General features: G+C 33.0%; 1 protein-coding gene across 1 annotated transcript; it reads right to left on the bottom strand.

Annotated features, from left to right (window-relative positions):
- Positions 1 to 656: 656 nt before the first annotated feature.
- Positions 657 to 2,999, bottom strand: LOC133829451 (uncharacterized). The gene is made up of 3 exons (XM_062259180.1): positions 2,055 to 2,999; positions 896 to 1,407; positions 657 to 811 (listed from the first exon to the last, which is right to left on the bottom strand). Exons 1-3 carry the CDS (start codon positions 2,937 to 2,939, stop codon positions 670 to 672), a joined length of 1,539 nt encoding a protein of 512 aa, XP_062115164.1. The 5' UTR covers positions 2,940 to 2,999; the 3' UTR covers positions 657 to 669.
- Between the last annotated feature and the right edge of the window lie 17,558 nt (positions 3,000 to 20,557).

Genomic DNA, 20,557 nt, shown 5'->3' with positions numbered 1-20,557 from the left:
GGTTACCCTTGTGTTCATGGTGTGGCTGCAGCCATGTTGCGCAATGTCAACATTTACTCACTGTGTTCACCATATTACACTACTGAGATGTGTAGAGAGTCTTACAAAGAAACAATTTACCCAACTGGCAACGAGAATGATTGGGAAGTTCCTGAGAACATAGAGAAAATGCAAGTTGGGGTTCCCGTTGAAAAACAACCAGTTGGTCGACCGAAGAAGAGTAAGGTGGGAAGAAGGAAGACAAACCGCACTCCATCGAATGGAGAAATCATTCGCAAAGAGCGCAAGTGTAGCATGTGTGGTGGTCTTGGCCACAACAGGGCTACATGCAAAGCTAGGCTTTAAACTCTTTTTTCCCATTTGAACTTGTTGTATTAATAAACTCTTTTTATTTGATTTTTCTTAAAATTTATGTTAATGGTTCGATATGAAAATGATATTGCTTGATATTAGCTCGATAACAGCCCATGAAAGTTATAAAAAAATGATAACAGTTAGAAACTGGAGATGTAAAGACCCCGTATACAAGATTATCATGAAGGTAACAAATTTTGATAATTCAATAACAGTTCGATATAGCTTGATATTAGCTCGATAACAGCCCATGAAAGTTATACAAAAATGTGAACAACAAACTGTACATGTAAAGACCCTGTATATTTACAATCATCAAGGTAACAAATTTTGATACCACAAGTCTGTGGTCCACTTGTTCCTGAACACCTCCATATTTTCATCGCAGATAGTTTCCAATGGAAGACCGACCATTAGATGCTCAATATACTTGATAGCATACACACCACAATCCCCGCTGTAAAGAAAAAAGTAAATATTAAGTGCACATTACTATAAATTTAGTTAGAAACAAAATTAGTATGAAGATGATGTTTGTTACCTTCTCTTTGACTGAGGGAGCTCTTGTTTCTGTTTGCGACGCAATGTGAACTGATGCGGCCTATTTCCTGCTGATGGAATCTTCAACATCAAGCTATCAGTAAACAATTTACTCTGCATTAACAGAGAAGGTAGCATAAAGCACCATGGACTCATAATATCCTCAAGCTTTGCGTCACTAATCACCGAGTTGTCTGAATCGTAAATAGTCAGAGTCCAACTAGAAATGGAAGCCTCAATGGCAAACCAATGTTGTTGTCCATAGTTCTGGCACCAATATACATCCTCAACTCCTCCCCAAGATGCCAGAAACTGCTGCTCGATGCCGGTCAACATGGACATAATGTCAGCATCCCAATAATACTTTGTTTTGTCGGCTGTTTTCTTGAACTGATCATATCGGGCAGGTATCACTTGTGAGAAATAACTGTTCATCACAACTGCTTTCTGTCGATATATATTGGGAAAATACTTGCGACGCATACGAAGCATGTGTTCTGCCGCATCAATATGCTGCAAAAGAGAGTACGATAAAAAAATTAGCAAAAACCATCATAAATTGCTGCTGTCGAGCTCCATCGAGCTCACATCGAACTCGTATCGAGCTCACATCGAGCCAGTCTAAAACAGTAAAAAAACAACCTATTTTAACATCCCTATCGAACTACCATCGAACTACTATCGAACTCATATCGAGCTCACATCGAGCAAGCATGAAACAGTAAAGACAACCTATTTTAACGTCCCTATCGAACTCCCTATCGAGCTCCATCGAGCTCACATCGAGCCACTTTGTTAAGGGAATTTTCACTATCGAACTCATATCGAACTCACATCGAGCTACCCTATTTTTAAGGGAAATTTCACCATCGAACTCACATCGAGCTTTTACCATTCCCTATCGAACTACTATCGAACTCATATCGAGCTCACATCGAGCCATTCTAAAACAGTAAAAAAAACCTATTTTAACATACATATCGAACTACTATCGAACTCATATCGATCTCACATCGAGCCAGTATAAAACAGTAAAAAAAACAACCTATTTTAACATCCCTATCGAACTACCTATCGAGCTCCATCGAGCTCACATCGAGTCAGTAAAAGCAAAACATGTAAAATTGAAAACAGTCCATAACTAGGTATAAATGGCTTACCCCATCATTGAGCCAGGATTGGGGTGTCTTCAACATCAGAAACCACGCTGGACCATGACTCCCAGTCTTTACATCCCGCGGGGTCTTGTTGGGCATGTCTCCAAGAAGCCACTTGCACATTGTCCTATACTGTTTGGGATCTGGCTTCTTGAGAGGGTCCAGCACATGTGTAGCCTCTTGTGTAGCCTCGTCTGCTGGTGCAGCTGCAGCAGTGCGAGGTCTTTTCCTCGTGGGATCCGTATAGTCCTCAAACCAATCTGGCTTGCGTCTTTGGCGTCTAGCCCTCTGAAACTGAACCCCAGCAACATCCTCAGGGTTGACAATAACGACTCCCGGAGTCTCAGCATCAGGTGTCACAATGATGGTAAGAGGCGTCGTTGGATCATCAACATAGTCTAGCGGAATATCCAATGACTCTGACTCTGAATCTTCATTGGAGCCCCTCGGTTTCTCCTTAACAAATGTCAGGATCTGACTGAGTACGTCCAAGATCACTGACTGGTTCTTCAAGAGGGTCTCCTGTCGACCCTCGACTCTGTCCAACCGCTCAATCAAGTCGGCCAGCTCAGGGGCTGAGGCTGGTGTTGGGGTTGGTGTTGGGGCTGACGCTGAGGCTGGGGCTGATGTTGGGGCACAGGTTGAGGCTGGGGCTGAGGCTGGGGCAATAGGAGGGGTGGGACCTGCAACATCCTCCCCCGGGGCAGCATCAACAAATATCTTGGCTGCCTCAGCAGCCTGAGAAACTTTCTCTGCCATTTTCTCAAAAGTCGCATCCTCCTCCTCATCAGTCTCCGAGGGATCCTGGCCAAGCCCAGGATAAAGGGGAAGATCTCCCTCAGTCAAAGACAAGTAATAGTCTTTTTCTGCTGGCCGAGGCTTCAACATCGGAAGAACAATTAACTGCAAACAACATAAAATATTTGGTTAACTCAAATAATGATAAAAGATAAGCATATAGATAAAAAAAAAACATAACTTACATTCTTCTTCAATAATATCGGTGCGATGACGGACTTGGTGAAATCCTTGTTCCTCTGATGCAACCAACTAAGCATCCTCGGGAACATGTTTCCCGAGCTCACAACAAGCTCCACCGCAAGCTGTTGGATAGCCTCATATGCCCAGTACTGTAAGGCGGGGGCATAACCATACATACTGTATTTGGACTCTTGCTGCACCTTGGCATCCTTCTTGGCATCATAGTTGGCCTTTTCCTTCACCATGTCCTTCTTACAAGAATGCAATAGCCTCCTATAAGAGTACTTCCCCCATGGATAGCTGAAGAAGTACTCTACATTCTCAACAATTTTTAGAATATCTCGCCAAATGTGCAGCTTGCCCTCAATGGCATTCAGAACCCCCTCAACAAACAGACATAGACCAAGCTTGTACACATCTTCCACAACCGTACAAGTCTTGAAAGCATGGTCCACCTGTGACAGCTTTACTTTCTCAGCATCGTTGAAATACTCCTTTATCAACCGGTCGCTGAGATTACGCCCTTCCAACTCTTCTGGTGACGGGAAGGCACTGAAATCCAACCCCGTCACCAGGGCAAACTCTCCCATGCCGAATCTACAAGACTTCGACCCCAAGAAAAAATGCACCTCATCTTCGTTGTTGCTGGCGATTTTCCTCAGCAACAGTTGATGCACCAAGACTCCGAAGAAATTAAACTCCGAAGCCAAAAAGAATTGCTTGAAAGGGGATTCCTTAGCCCTTTCAAGCAGCCCGAGCTCCAAAAACCTGGTCTTAATGTGATTTAAAGTACTACTACCCCGATATGTCACTCGACCAGGAAAGTGATCACTGAACGGAACAAGCAACTTAGGCATCTGTAACAACACATGAAAAAAAATTGGTAAGAAAACAGAATAAATTTTTTTTCATAAAAACACTGAAATAAGTTGTCATCGAGCTCTATCGATCTCTATCGAGCTGCAACATACCCTATCGAGCAACTATCGAGAAACTATCGAGTTCCATCGAGCAATATCAACAACCTAAATTTATCGAGCCTATCGAGCCAATGTCGAGCCTATCGAGCTAAGAAAAATCTGTCTACATAAATAACCATCGAGCTACAGTATAGTCTAATATCGAACCATTATCGAACCTATCGAGCCCTTGTAATATATACCACATATCCATCGAGCTTATATCGAGCTTCTATCGAGCCTACTATCGAACCATAATCGATCCTATCGAGTTAGTTTCATAAATTGCCATAGATCTATCGAGCTCCTATCGATCCATCATCGAACTGTTCAAACTACCCCTATCGAGCCTACTATCGAACCATAATCAAACCTATCGAGCCACTGGTTCAAACCCAGAAAAAATTTCCCACAAAATCGGACAACCCATTCCACAAATCACAGATTCAACAACAATACAAAGCAAATATGGACTTAGGTTCAAGATTTTACCTTTGTTTTTTAAACTTTGAAGGAAATATGCTCCGTGGGTCACGGGTTTGACAGAAAAATGGGAGTTTGCAGTGGGTCTCGAGATCGACGGAGAAATGGGAGAAGGTGGGGGCTCGACGGAGATGCGGGCTCGACGGCTCGACGGAGATGGGGGCTTGACGGCTCGACGGAGGTGGGGGTTCGATGGTTTTTGGGGGATTTTTGTGAGACTGAGAGAGAGAGAAATCGAGACTGAGAGAGAGAAGGCTGAGGTTGAATGGGAAGGGTATTTTGGGTATGAGATAAAAGTTTAGCATTAATTTGAAAATATTGTTAGTGTTGGGATTTTTTGGTAATATTAGGTATTATTAGACATAAATAATGAAATTTCCCTTTTATTTTCACTTCAATTATTCCTTCTTCTTTTTTTCCCTTTCCATTTGATAAGGCAAATTTCACTTTCATACTTAATGGGTGTTGCTAATTAAAAATGATGCTAGGCATTATGTAAACTAAAAAATGATGCTAAACTTTTCCAACTTCTCCAAAATACCCCTTCCATGTCCTCTTCTCTTTCTTGATTTTCTATGAAAATGGCTGCCACAACACCACCACCACCACACACTCACATCCCTCTTTCTCTGAAAATGGCAGCCACACACCACCTCTCTCTCTACTCCTTCGAATCTCATCTTTCTCTTAACCTCTCCCTGGAAGCAACACAAAAGAGACTTATAATAGTTTTGAATGATTTAGAACTTAAACTTATGACAAGTATGAATTGTATTTTGAACAATTTTGGGCATGATTTTGGGATTTTTTGCAATTTTTTTTTTAGATCTGAAACTCTAAATTCTACAGAAAGTTGACTTTGCTCGATGCCAGCTCGATGAGACCTTCAAAATCAACATTTTCATGAAAAAATTGACCTTTCCCGATAGTGGTTCGATACTGCTCGATGCGATTCTTGCAAGAGACGTAATTTTTCACTTGGGTATCCGTTTGTAGTGATTTTTTTTTTAATTTGAGTATTTTTTTTTCGAGATCTACACATTTAAAATGTTTATATACACATTTGGAAATTGTAAATCTTGAAAAAAAAATACGAAAATGCAAACATACCTCATGTTTAAGACATGTTTTGGTATGTTTTCAAATTTTAAACTTCACAAATGTATATATGCACATCTCAAACGTGTAGATTTTGAAAAAAAATACCCAAAATGAAAAGAAAGAAATCACACAAAATAGACATCTGAGTGAAACGTTACGTCTCTTGCAAGAATTGCATTGAGCACCATCGAGCAGTATTGAGCCACCGTTGAGAAAAGTCGATTTTTTCATAAAAATCTTTATTTTGAAGGTCCCATTAAGCTGGCATCGAGCACTATCAAGCAATGTTGAACTGTGCATGATTTTTGAGTTTCTTTTTTTTTTTTTCAAATTTGAAATTATGATATCTACAGAAAATCGACCTTGCTCGATGCCAGCTCGATTGAGCCTTTAAAATCAAGATTTTCATGAAAAAATAGACTTTTCTCAATGGTGGCTCGATACTGCTCGATGGGATTTTTACAAGAGACGTAATTTTTTACTCGAGTGTCCATTTGGGGTGATTTTTTTTTTTTGAATTTTGGTATTTTTTTTTCAAGATCTACACATTTGAGATGTTCATATGCACATTTGTGAAGCTGAAAACTTGAAAACATACCAAAACATGTCTTAAACATGAGGTATGTTTGCATTTTTGTATTTTTTTTCAAGCTTTAAACTTTCCAAATGTGTATATAAACATTTTAAACGTGTAGATCTCGAAAAAAATACCCAAATTAAAAATAAATCACCCCAAACGGACACCCGAGTGAAAAATTATGCATCTTGCAAGAATCGCATCGAAACATCAAGCAAATGTCAATTTGTGTTATCGTGGGTGGTGGTGTCTTTGGGTGGCTGCTAGTCTTCTAGCGTTTTCGTTCTCTCCATCGACATTTAGATTGGCTTCTCGCTGGCGTAGGTGGGGGTTCTGTCCCTGGTTGGCGTGGGTGGGAGGTTCAGTGCCTTCCCGGATCTGGCTGGAGCTATTGAGGGGGGCTTCCTACGGTTATGGGGGTGTTTTGTTCCATTAGATTTGTTTGGGGTGTGTTTCTAATGGGACGGAGACTTGTTGCTGCTGGGTTTGGGTGCTGGTCCTCTTTCTCTTTGGTTCTTTCGATCTAGGACTTCCGACGCCAGTGGTGGGTCAAGTGTTGGGGTCGAGTTGTTGTCTTGTGTTAGTGCTTTTGTTTTTAGTTTCTTATCTTTTGTTTGTTTCTGGTTTAGTTTTTTTTTGTTTTATTTGGTGTTTTTCTTGTAATAATGGTGTTGTATCACCATGTGCTTGTGACTTTGGCTTGTGCCAGTTTTGTTTGGTCTAGCCCTAGTTTTGCATTCACTGTTGAGGGGTCACCGTGACAGGTTGGAGCGCCGTGGCTTAATTATTAGATATTTCAAAGGCGTACCTTTTTTGGGCGTGGTGTGCTACTAGGGTCATGACCTTGTTCTATTGGTTGTCCCTTGGTTGGAAGTCTTTATTCTTGGATGGTTGTGCTCCCATATTGTAATCGACGTGATTTGTCGTCTGTTTGGTCATCTCTTTGTGAGATCTGTGTGACTTTATTTCCACCTGACCTGTAGAACTTTGTCCCATTAACCATTGAATGAACATTCTCTTTTTAAAAAATAATAATAAAAGAGACAACAATTCCATTGCCAAGAATAAGTACAAAACACTGGCTGGTCCTATTCCAGTATATGATTAGAGTAGTTATTGTTGTTTTCTACTCCAGTACATTTTAGCTATTAAAAAAAAATCATTTTAAAGAAGTTAAGAGGGTGTTTGACACCTTAATTAAAAAACTGTTTTTTGTTTTTAAAAGCTAAAAACTGTTTTTTGAAAACAAGTAGGGGTGTTTGACATTGTTTTCAGAAAACAATTTTTAAAAACAAAGTTACAAAAAATACAAAATTTTGAGAACAACAAAAAGTTGTTTTCTGTTGTTCTCAATTTTTTTTTTCCTAACTTTACTTCTTATTTTTCATCATTTTTTCTTTCAAATTATTTTATCTCATTATTTATTACAAATTTTTAAAATATTTTTCTCTTTGTAAATATATTTGTTAATTTTTTATTTAAGATTTAAAAAAAAAATAAAACTAAAAAAATTGTTTTTATAAAACATTAACCAAACGACTCTTATTTTTTGAAAACTACAAAAACAGTTTTCTGTTTTCATTTTTGAGAACAAAATTTTGAAAACAAAAAACAGAAAACAATGCCAAACAAACCCAATTTTTTTTTTTTTTACTAAATTGAAAGAGAATATATTAAAAGGCTAGAAAGGCAGCCGATAATACAAAATAGCAAAGAAAATTGCTCTGTCTCATAGAAAGAGTATGTTTTGCAAGAGAATAGATAGATCAATAAAACCTTTGCATCAATATCATCTAGAACCACACCCAAAAGTACAGTGTTCTACAACCTTTTTGTTGATACCTTAGTAAACATATATAAATATAACATTTTTTTGTAAACAATATCATTACATATTTATTTTTAAGTAAAATAACTAAAATGTATTATCTTAAATATTTAATTACATTTATAAAATTATAGACTTAATTAGCATATTCTTTTTTTTAATAAAAAAATATTATTAACGTATGAGTACGTTTATTGTATTTGAGGGGTTTAAATTATTATTTTTTTATAAAATTTTATTTGAGATTGTATTAAGCTTTTGTATTGTATTTTTGCATTTATTTATTTATAGAAAAATTTAAATTTATGATTTAACTAGAAAACATAACCGCGCTTCGCGCTGTCTTTTGTAATTATTACAAAATATACATATTTTAAAATACTTTTAGGAGATTGCTATGATATTGATTTTTTTTCACCCTACTCGTACAACATGTTATTTATATGGACACGTGAGGGCGTATTGACCACAATTTTTTTTTTCATAATAGTGTCCATTGTATATCAAAGCTCTTGCAAGTTTTTGAAAAATTCTAAATAATTAAAATACCGAAAACAAAGTTAAAAAATTTTGTTGTACATGTGCTTTTATTTTTTATTATTATTATCATTATTATACGCTTTACGTAATTTTTTTTACAAACAATCTAAATTATGTATATGGAAATTTATGTTTTGTGTAAGACTTATTTTGGACGATTACCCGTTTGAACCCTTTAGTTTTAAAAATTAACTTTTAGAATTCGTGTTTTGTCAAAAGGTTAAATATATGATTGGATATATCGATTATTTGAATATTGTATTTTGGTCGATTACCCATTTTGACCCTTTATTTTTATAATTTAACATTTGGACTATATATTTATTCAAAAGGTTAAAAATTATTTATAAAAATTAAATTATATATAATTTATGTTTTTTGTAAGGGTTCACATCATTTTGAACCTTGTATTTTAGCCGATTACCCGTTAGGACTTTTATTTTTAAAAATTAACTTGTGGACCTTAAGTTTTGTCAAAATGTTAAAAATAGGAATAGATAGATCGGTTATCTGAACACAATACTTTGGCCGATTACTCGTTTTAACTCTTTATTTTTAAAAATTAACCTTTGGATTATGTATTTATTCAAAGTGTTAAAAATTCTTTATAGAAAGTAAATTATATAAATATATATAATTTATGTTTTACTTAAGGGTTTACACCATTTTGAACTTTGTATTTTAGCCGATTACCCGTTTGGACCCTTTATTTTTTTTTTAAATTAACTCGTGGACCTTGTGTTTATTCGTTTAGATAATTTATTGTTAAAAATTGACATTTGGATCTCGTATTTTGTCAACAGGTTATAAATAAAAATAGATAGATTATTTATTTATTTATTATTATATATAGATTACTCATAATATATAGATATAGATTAACATAATAGAGTGTCTATGTTTTTTCCAAACTAACTATATATCACCACACCATATGATCTTTTATATACCGCTTCAAAATTTTTATTTTATTAGTATATTATGTAGTATATATTTGTAGTTTTTTTATTATTTTATTTTTTGTTAGTTTATTAGGTATTTAATTAAAAAAATATCTAAAAAAAACGTTTAATGTAGTTTTTGTTTTATTTTATTTTTTGTATTAAAAAAATAAAGTTTAAATAATTAATAATAAAAATGAATAAAAAAATTAGATTTAAGGATAAAATAGAAAAAATAGTTTGGAGTAATTTTAGAGTGTCACATCATTTCCTTGAACCTCTCCTTTATATATATATTAAAAAAATATCTTAATTAAATATTTAAAAAAATAAAGTGTAAATAATTAATAATAAAAATGAATAAAAAAATTAGATTAAAGGAAAGTATAGAAAAAATAGTTATTAATAATAAAAATGAATAAAAAAATTAGATTAAAGGAGAAAATAGAAAAAATAGTTTGGAGTAATTTTAGAATGCCACATCATCTCTTTGAAGCTCTCCTTTATATATATATATATATATAGATTTTTTCAATTTTTTTAATAAATGAGGTGTATTTATATATGAGTGCTTCTATTGACACTTTTTTTCTTTCTCTTTTCACTCCTTAATAATTAATTTTTTTTACTTCCAAATATAATATTATGTAAATTAACATAAATATCCTTATATAATTTTAAATCATAAATCTTATTTCTTAATACATCCTTCTCTAACACATTAATTAGGTATTCAAAAAATTAGTTTATCAATTTAAGAAACCAAAATTATAAACAATATAACTAATGGAACAACAAAATATGGATGTGGATGTAAAATATTGTGCTTCTATTAATGTTTTTAATTCTCATGAGATAATATATTTTTAATTATTAATGATTGTATTTATTGTGTATATCCTATAAATGAGCTCTTTAAAAAGATGTTGCAATGTGTTTTTTAAATTAATTTTATTGTTAAAATTATGCATTGGATGGGACGAGTAAATGAGTACTGTTTATAATAATTAAATAATAATGTAGAGGAGTGGGAAAATCATTTTTTTTTCAATATATTTTTTTAATGAGTAATTTTGTGCTTATTAAAATTTCAAAAGGGGTTTAGAAAGATTTTATATTTTTTACAATTTATAGGGGGTTTATTAGAAAAAGAGAAAAAAATGGATGCAAATAGAGCCAATCTTTATATATTTATTGGGTATAAATATCATTTGCGGGGTATGTAAAGTAGTTATGTATTTGACATATAATGGCTTAAATACAAAATAATACAATAAAAATAATATTTTTTTTTAGGGTTGTCAATTTGTGTTATCATGTCGTATTTGGAGTCAATGCGATTTCGACACGACACGATTAATAATGTGTCATAAAATATAAATTCGAATACGACACATTTATAAACAGGTTAACATGTGACACGGTATATTTAACACAATATTTAAACATGTCATATTCAGGTCGTATTAACTTTACAGGACATGTTTATATTTTGGATCTATTTATAACATATTTAACCTATATAGATAAATTAAAAGTGATAATCAGATTCAAACAAGTTATTTTAACCTATATAACACTTATTTATATATTACATGTGTTAATTTTAACCTATGTAATCAATTCAAATTTAAAACATAAATCTAATATTCAAAATATAAGATATCATACACTAAAATACAACATTATAAACTATTTATGAACTTAACATAAATAAGTTAAGCTTAGCTTAACCTATTTATGAACTATTTAATAATATATATTTAATCATGTTAAATGAGTCAATTTCAAATTTAACGGATTAATCCGATTTTAACCTAAAATTTAATCTAATATTAATTTCGTGTTATTTTTTAGTCGTGCTGACTTACATTAATATTTTTAGAGTTCTATACTACCTGATTATAAATTATAGCGATGGTTTGTATTAGGGGTGAGCACGGTGTGGTTTGGGCGGTTTGAACACTTTTTAATACACCACGCCACAAGTGCGGTTTAGTAACTAGAATACACCATGCGGTGTGATTTGGTTGCACCAAACCGACCAAACCAAACCATTTTTTGCGGTGTGGTTTGGGCGGTTTTCCACGGTTTGTGTAAAAAAATATGTCATAACAAAATTTAAATTTTTTAAAAAATACTAAATCCTTAGTTCATAACAAATCCTTAATAAGTTCTAAACAACATCACAAGTTATCAATTAAGTTCAGTGAAACACAAAAAAAATATACAAGTCTCTCATATTGGGTAACTATAAAAAATGGTATATATGTAAAGTTTATTTATTTTTAATATATTTGTAAGTATGCAGTGCGGTGCGGTGCAAATCAAAATTTCACACCGCCAAACCGCGCACCGCACCACACCGCGCGGTTTAGCTAAAATACAAACCATACCGAACCATTATACTTTTGACACCGCGGTTTGCGGTGTAGTATGGTGCGGTGCGGTCGGTCACCGCAGTTTGTCGGTTTAGATGCTCACCCCTAGTTTGTATTGATTTTGAAGATTTCTGAAATGTAATCATTACAAAGTAGATACACTCAATATTTGTAGATACCCACCACAAACGAAGCACAAATTTTTCGTGTACTCTGGATCTTCGAACCTCAAATTTTAAATTCTTTTAATTTTTATTATTAATTTGTCAATTTATTTTTAATAATATTACCCAACATTATAAAAAAAGAATTTACTCATTTGGTATTCTTTGTTTTTGCAAAGTATCGTTCTGGTACCATCTGTTTTCAATAATACTCATAAGGTATCATGTATTTTGAAAACATAGATATTTAATATCTTAATTAATATGATTTTGTTAATATGACCAAACTGTCAATAGTTATATAGTTTGTAGCTCGTATGATTGAGAGTAATTTGATTAAATTGGTAAAATTTTATTAATTAAATTTGAGTTTAGGGTACCAAACATGTACAATTTTAAAATACTAGGTACCAAGTATATACGATTTCAAAATTTTATAAATACAGAATACCAAAATGATACTTTACAAAAATAAAGTTACAAATAATTACCAACCCAAAAAATACATTAAAATATCATTCCCCATCAAAATTTGAGCTCCGTCCTACCTCAAAAAAGCAATCATAATAGAAAGTAGAAACGAAGTACATTGTTGTCCTGTGAGAATAGCGGTGATACGTAATGTTGTGGTGTGCTTCACACTTCTGTCGTGGAATAGCAACTATGATTATAGCAAAATTATAGAACTTTAGTAAAAAGTAAATTTGGCTTCTACTCCTTTTTACAAAACTACTTAAGTGCAAAATGAGCAAATATTAGAATACTCAAACTTGAATGATTTTCATGTGATTTTATGTTTTAACTAGTATTATTAAGATCTTCAAAGTATAAATATCTTTTTTTGAAAGGGTAAAGTATAAATATCTAATATTTTGTATTTATTAGAGATGAAATCAGGATTAACACATAGAGAGATACTAATATATTTTTTTTAAAAAATTAAGGGAGAAAATATAAATTTATATTAAATTTTTTCATGTACTAAAATGCAGAGAAGAAAAATTAGAGATAGTTATGCCACTCTTAGTCCTCCTAGTCCCATAATTGCAATTTTATATTTTTTTTTCACGAAAAATAACCAATGTCACAGAAATAGTGTGACCGCTACTACCAGGTTTGTTAACTCTATTAAATACAATTTAATATTGACTTGACTGACATGTTTCAAACTCATATTAAAAAATTTAAATAGAAAAATAAAATAAAAATATATTTTAAATTATATAATTAAATTAAAAAGTAATAAATTTACTTCATTAAAAAATATCTTTACCATTAGTTTAAAGAAATTAAACTTTAACCTAAACTAAAACAAAATAAAATCTAAAATAAATATCTTTTAATTTTGTTAAAATTTTGAATATGAGTTTAGATTAGAATGATGTGCATAGTAAGAAGCATAGCGTTCTATCTCAAAACCAATTGGTGATAAGTGAAGTAATTCATGCTCTTATGTATTGTTGAATGTACTCACACACTTTCTATGTGTGATATTTTCTCTAACATCCTCTCTCAAGATGGTGGCTATTTTCGTTCACCAATCTTGGACGGCTCGATCACAAGTGACTCTTTGGCTCACTATCCCCGAATTACAAGTGGCTCTCTTAGCTTGGTTTTCGATTTGGATCAGATACATACTCGTTAAAGTTTTATTTGGCTCATGATGCCATGTTAGAATGTGAAATATGAATTTAGAGTAGAACGAGGTGCATGGTAAGAAGCATAAGGTTCCATCTCAAAACCAATTGGTGATGAGTGGAGTAACTCATGCTCTTATGTATTGTTGAATGTACCTACACACTTTCCATGTGAGATATTTTCTCTAACAAATTTCATTTTATTTTTCTTCTTCCTCTCAAATTGCATATTCTTTCTGCTCATAAAAACAAACACCATGCCGAATCGAAGGAGCTTTGGCCATCATGCTAAGTCGGAGGAGCTTTGGCCACCATACCTAGTCGAAGAGGGAGCTCACAGGAAAACACTACACTAATCGGAGGAGCTTTGATTGCCATACCTAGCCAAAGAGAGAGCTATGTTGAACTAACCCATCACGTCCTTGACAACCACGAAAGAATCATCATCGAGTCGTGATCTTTGAGGTTTATTGGTTTGAGACATTTAAGGGTTTAAAATCTTAGTTTAATAGTTTTTTTTTTGTCAAACGAAAATTTATTATAAATTAGAAAGTTGCTACCACATTGGGGTAACTCCCCTAAAGAGAGATCTCATTAGAGAACTTAGCACCATGTGCCCATTTAGCTATTTAGTCAACTTTAGCATTTTCAAAACTTGGTAGAAATTAATAGTATCCATCGTGTAAGATGGGATACTTAAAACAACTAATTTCACCAAAGCAAATCGACCAGCACACAAGAAATTTTTTGTAGGATCTCATTTATATAAGTCTATATGTATAATGTATGCTCCCCAAATATATATTCAAAAAAATATACATAGTAGAAAACATAAAATCATACAAGCATGTGATATATTACAGAGATACATAAATACAATAATAAAACCATTAGAGTACTTACGAGATGCGTAGCGGAACAATGACTACACCATTTGGATTCCTTAACCTTTTGTCTCTGTTGAATGCTAGGTATTACAAGGAATCCAAATCACTTTGAAGTATTGCAAGGAATCAAAACCACTTTGAAACAAGACCACAACCTTCCAGGTCTTTCTCTAAAACAACCTAGTGTTTGTGTGGGCAAGTCTCAACACATGAGAAGAGAATTCCTAGAGAGAAAATTAAGAGAGAGTGGACGAATAGGTATAGAATATTAAGAGTGAATTTTTTGTTAGGAACGAGTTTCCTAATGCGCAGCGGAAATGTGGTGGGTTTGGCCCAATGTACAACAAAAAATTTGTAACACATTTAAACTACCTTTAAATATGCGGATCCATTAATATACATACATTAATCATAAGCAAGAAAATAATAGAAAGCATACATCTTGATGCCTATCAAGTGTCCTTGCTATCTTTTTGTAATTTGAACGAACTTCCTATCCAAGCTGCTCCCAGGTACTCACACCAAGATCTTCCACAACGTTCTCTACACCTCAAGAAATGTGTGGGCACTTAGAGAATAAATGATAGTTAATTTGTGATTCTACTTGATGTACTCAACACATGAGATCAAGAGAATAAGGTCTGAAATTTGTTCTATATCTTTTCAGGGAGAGATAGAAAATTATTGTTCTTTTTCACAGAGTGAATTCTTGAGTATCTGTTTATTTTATGATAAGTCTAACTTAAAAAATATTCAAATTTAAAAAAAAAAAAATCTGTAACCAATTTACAATTTATCTTTTAATTAATTAATTATCTTATTAATGAAAATATCCAAAAACTAACTTTTGAATTTTCCATTAATTAATTAATTAAATAAATAAAATTGAAAAATCTATCCCTAAAAATTTGTGCAGTACACGCCATACACAGTCCATGGTCTAACTTATCGTGTACAACTCTATATTTTAGGGATATTTGATTTTTCTATTTTTATTTATTTATTTATTTAAACTATAAAAATCTAACAACCTGATAAATAATTCAAATTTAAATTAAATATCTTTTTAACTAATTATCAAATATAATTAATTATTTGAATAAATATCAATCTTTTAAATTCAAATCTGATTTGAACTTATAGATTATTATCTCACACTCAAATAAAGACATTTAATTACTTCTACCAATTAATTAAAACCAATAATAATTTTGAAATTAAATATTTAATTTATTACAATTTCGAAAATTATAATTAATTAATTATTTAATATAATTTCAAAAATTATATAATAATTAAACATTAATTAATTTTGTTAATTATAATTAATTAATTAATCACTATTATCACATAATTGCATATTTGGCCCGAAGAACAAATTTCTTCTTAAATATGTCTTTCAACCATTTTCCCTTTATATCAACTCTTGCCTTGAATAGTGTTGATAGAGCCGATGTGGGGACCTATGGACCTATAATTCCAAGCTCCAATGAATTTGAGATTATTAATTAAACTCTTTAATTAAATAATCTTAATTTATTAATCTCATGATTACTCCACTATAAATATGAGACTGCACTCTGGTAATTATAGACATTTCATTCATGGAGTATTTTATAAAATAAAGCGTCCATTGATATAATCATTACATACAAATTAACCTTCTAATAATAGTCCATAATTAACTGGGAATAAAATTACAATTTTACCCTTTTAATTATATCTTGTTTCCTTAAGTACCATTGAATTTACTAGTGAGGGTTAATTCATAACTAAATTATGAATTTGAGCTCAATAACCTTTCAGTCCCAAAAGTCAACCCTTAAGAGAACCATTATTCAATCTCTTACGAGAAGGTATAGATTCCATATTTGTGTACTATGTCCCTAGCCATTTACATTAATGAGTTCCCCAAACAAAAGTTTCTAGCCTGATCATTCTGAAAGACCCTAACGAGTGAATCAAAGAACTCATATAACATAAACAGGAGTTCATAGTAACTTCAGGATTAATATCTATTTGTATATGATCATTAGATGATATATTTAATTAATACTTCGAAACAGTATTTAACTAAGTATTAATAAACATATCTGGTCCACTTTTATATTCTCTAGTATATAAAGTACCTCCACTAAAGTGTCCTACTACACTAGTGATCCAGATCTAGATCACATGTATTCATAATACTAGTGGACCGTATTTGCAGTAATTAATCTAAAGATTCCATAACTTTATTTTACTGCGAACTATTCAAGTTCATTTATCTCAAACACAATCCTCCCGTGCCAATACGTGTTTGAGATCACATATATGAACTTAGGAATTTTTCTGTTATTTACTTAATATTATCACATAATAATATAGTCCATAAAATATATGCATAACAAATTCAATTTATTTATTTATTTCTTAACACAATGTCTACTACATATACTTTCAGGGCACAATTCCCAACAATCTCTCACTTGCCCTAAAGAAAATGAGGCATCTCTCTCATTCCCATGTTTTTTACATGCTCCTTAAAAGATTTTATAGATAAAGTCTTTGTGAAAGGATCTGCAATATTATGCTCAGAAGCAATCTTCATAACTGCAACATCTCCTCGATGAACTATCTCTCTCACCAAGTGATACTTCCTCTCGATGTGCTTTCCCCTCTTGTGACTTTGTGGTTCCTTTGAGTTTGCTACTGCCCCACTGTTGTCACAGTGTAGGACTAGTGGCTTATCCACATCTGGCACTACTTCCAGATCGGAATAGAACTTCTTAAGCCACACAGCCTCCTTAGTTGCTTCACAAGATTCTATATACTCGGCTTCCATAGTGGAGTCTGCAATGCTGGTTTGTTTAATACTTCGCCAAACTACTGCTCCTCCTCCAAGAGTAAACACTGATCCAGAAGGCGATTTCCGACTATCTCTGTCTGATTGAAAATTAGAATCAGTGTAACCAGTGGGGCTCAGGTCTCCACCTGAATATACAAGCATATAATCTCTAGTATTTCTAAGATACTTGAGAATATTCTTCACTGCAATCCAATGACTCAATCCAGGATTGGATTGATAACGGCTGACTATCCTTATTGCATAACAAATGTCAGGTCTTGTACACAACATGGCATACATTAGACTGCCTACCGCTGAGGCATAGGGATACTGTCTCATATCTTCCTCTTCCTGAGGTGTTTTGGGACACTGCTCCTTGGAAAGGAATACTCCAGAATGGGTTGGCATATCATCCTTTTTGGAGTTTTGCATATTAAAGCGTTCTAGCACCTTATCAATATAAGTTGCTTGAGACAGTACCAAAGTTCTATTCTGTCTATCTCTGAGAATTTTAATGCCCAAAACATACTTGGCTTCTCCCAAATATTTCATTTGGAATTGTTCAGCTAACCAGTTCTTTACCTTTGATAATGATGTTACGTCATTTCCAATCAGTAATATATCATCAACATAAAGAATGAGGAATACTATTACACCACCTTTGATTTGTTTATAGACACAAGGTTCGTCAACGTTTTGTTCAAAACCAAACGTTTTAATTGTGTCATCAAATCTAAGATTCCAAGATCTAGAAGCTTGTTTGAGTCTATAGATGGACCTAAGAAGCTTGCAAACCTTTTTCTCTTGACCTTTTACTTCGAACCCTTCTGGTTGAGACATGTAAATGGTTTCGTCAAGGTAGCCATTTAGAAAAATTGTTTTGACATCCATTTTCCAAATCTCATAATCCATGCACACAACAATGGACAAGAGTATACGAATGGATTTTAGCATGGCTATAGGAGAAAAAGGTTTCTTCATAATCAACCCCTTCTTTCTGTGTGTAACCTTTGGCTACAAGCCTTGCTTTGAAAGTCTCTACTTTCCCATCCAATCCACTTTTCTTCTTGAATATCCACTTGCAACCAATGGGTTTGATATTCTCAGGCGGATCTTCAAGAACCCAGACAGAATTGGAATACATTGATTCCATTTCTTGGTTCATGGCTTCTTGCCATTTTTCCTTGTCTGAATCATTCATTGCATATTTAAATGTCAATGGATCGTCTTTGTTTGTGTCAGACACAAGCATTTGAACTTCGTGTTCATAGTGTGTGGGTTGCTTAGTAACCCTTCCACTATGACGATGCTCTTTACTATTCTGACTAAAACTAGCAGTTTCCTCTTGCCGTTTTTCATTGGTTGTTGCTGGTGACTTTGCAACTTCATTCGAGACCATCTCCTCCAGTACAACCTTACTGCGAGGTTTGTGGTTATTAACATAGTCATGTTCAAGAAAAGTTGCATTTGTCGATACAAATGTTTTATTTTCTTTTGGACTATAGAAAATTCCATCTCTAGTCTCTTTGGAATATCCCACAAACATGCACACTTCAGAGCGTGATTCCAACTTCCATGTCTTTCCTTTAAGCATGTGTGCAGGACACCCCCAAATTCGAAAATGGTGAAACTAGGTTTACAACCATTCCATAATTCCATGGGTGTATTTTGGATAGACTTTGATGGAACAACATTCAATATGTATAGAGCACATTGAATTGCATAGCCCCAGAATGACAGTGGTAATGATGAGAAGCTCATCATTGACCTAACCATATCTAGTAACGTTCTGTTCCATCTTTCTGAAACACCATTTTGCTGTGGTGTTCCAGGTGCTGTGAGTTGGGATTGAATGCCATGCTCACGCAAATGGTCATCGAATTCAAAATCAAGTACTCTCATCCTCGATTAGATCGAATTTTTTTTAGTGATTTACCTAATTGCTTTTCAGCCTCTGCTTAAAATTCTTTGAACTTTCCAAAAGTTTCAGATTTTCTTTACATTAAGTATAGGTAACCATATCTTGAATAATCATCAATGAAAGTGACGAAGTATTCATAACCTTCTCTTGCTTTTACATTAAGTGGAGCGCAAACATCCGTATGTACCAGCTGAAGTGGTTTGTAGCTCTTGAACCTTAGCAGAGAAAGGTCTCTTGGTCATCTTGCCTTCTAGACAGGATTCACAAATAGGGAGAGATCCAATAAATAGTTTTCTTAAAGGACCATCCTTTACAAGCCTATTAATTATGTCTAGACCAATATGGCCCAATCTCAAGTACCACAGATATGTTTCACTATCAGAATCAATCTTTTGTCGTTTAATAGATCTAGGATTAGCTGTTTTAAATAATTCAGAATTATAAGTAGATTTCTCTTTAGCTTGCAGTTTATAAAACCCATCAATAGATTTTGCAGAACATATCTTAAAACCATATCTTGAAATAATAATCGAATTATTATTAAAAGAAATTTTAAAACCTTGTTCATGCAACATAGAAACAGAAATTAAGTTTCTAGAAAATCTAGGAATATAATGAACGTTCTCTAAAATAAGAAATTTATTCTTCTTAAATTCCAGACGGGCTGTTCCAACTGCTGCTGCAAAGACAATCTGACCACTGCCTACCCTCATAGTTGTTATATTATTTTATAATATAATGTAATATTATATTATATTATAATATAATGTTTTAGATTAAATAAATGTGACAAAGAGTGTCACATATATTTACATATATGAGAAATATCCAAATATGTAACATATTTGATGTTACAAATTCAGCTACAAATTTGTAACTTCCAAATTTTACCCTTTATTGTGTAAATTTGTTGTTACACAATATTGAGATGAATTTCATAAAAGCTATATGTGAAATGGCTGTTAGAGATATGATTTTAACCCCAATAATGTGTTTTGAAGGTTACAAAATCATTTGGGAGGGTTTGGAATCGTTTGGAAAACAACACATTTTCAAGTGCTGAAATTGGTTAGTGGTCGCGACCTGTGGGACAGAGAGCAGTGGCCGCGGCCACAGATGTATTTTTGACCAAATTTTTAGTTTTTTCAATCTTTGTTGAACGGTTCCGAAAACCCAAATAACTCCCAAATCTCATTTTTAATTCCATAAAAATCTAATTAATCATTGGTAACAGCCATGGGGGTTGATGGAATTTGAAATTTAAAGGGTGTCTCTAAAC

Source organism: Humulus lupulus, chromosome 4, assembly GCF_963169125.1.
Source record: "Humulus lupulus chromosome 4, drHumLupu1.1, whole genome shotgun sequence".
NCBI classification, from domain to species: Eukaryota; Viridiplantae; Streptophyta; class Magnoliopsida; order Rosales; family Cannabaceae; genus Humulus; species Humulus lupulus.
This window is presented reverse-complemented; position numbering and strand designations above follow the sequence as displayed.

Excerpts from the sequence above, each read along its gene's own strand:
- LOC133829451 (XM_062259180.1), bottom strand. The coding sequence starts at position 2,939 with ATGTTGAAGCCTCGGCCAGCAGAAAAAGACTATTACTTGTCTTTGACT. Across the intron at positions 1,408-2,054 it reads AATCCTGGCTCAATGATGGG|CATATTGATGCGGCAGAACA; the intron begins GTAAGCCATTTA and ends TCTCTTTTGCAG. Across the intron at positions 812-895 it reads CTCCCTCAGTCAAAGAGAAG|CGGGGATTGTGGTGTGTATG; the intron begins GTAACAAACATC and ends TTTTCTTTACAG.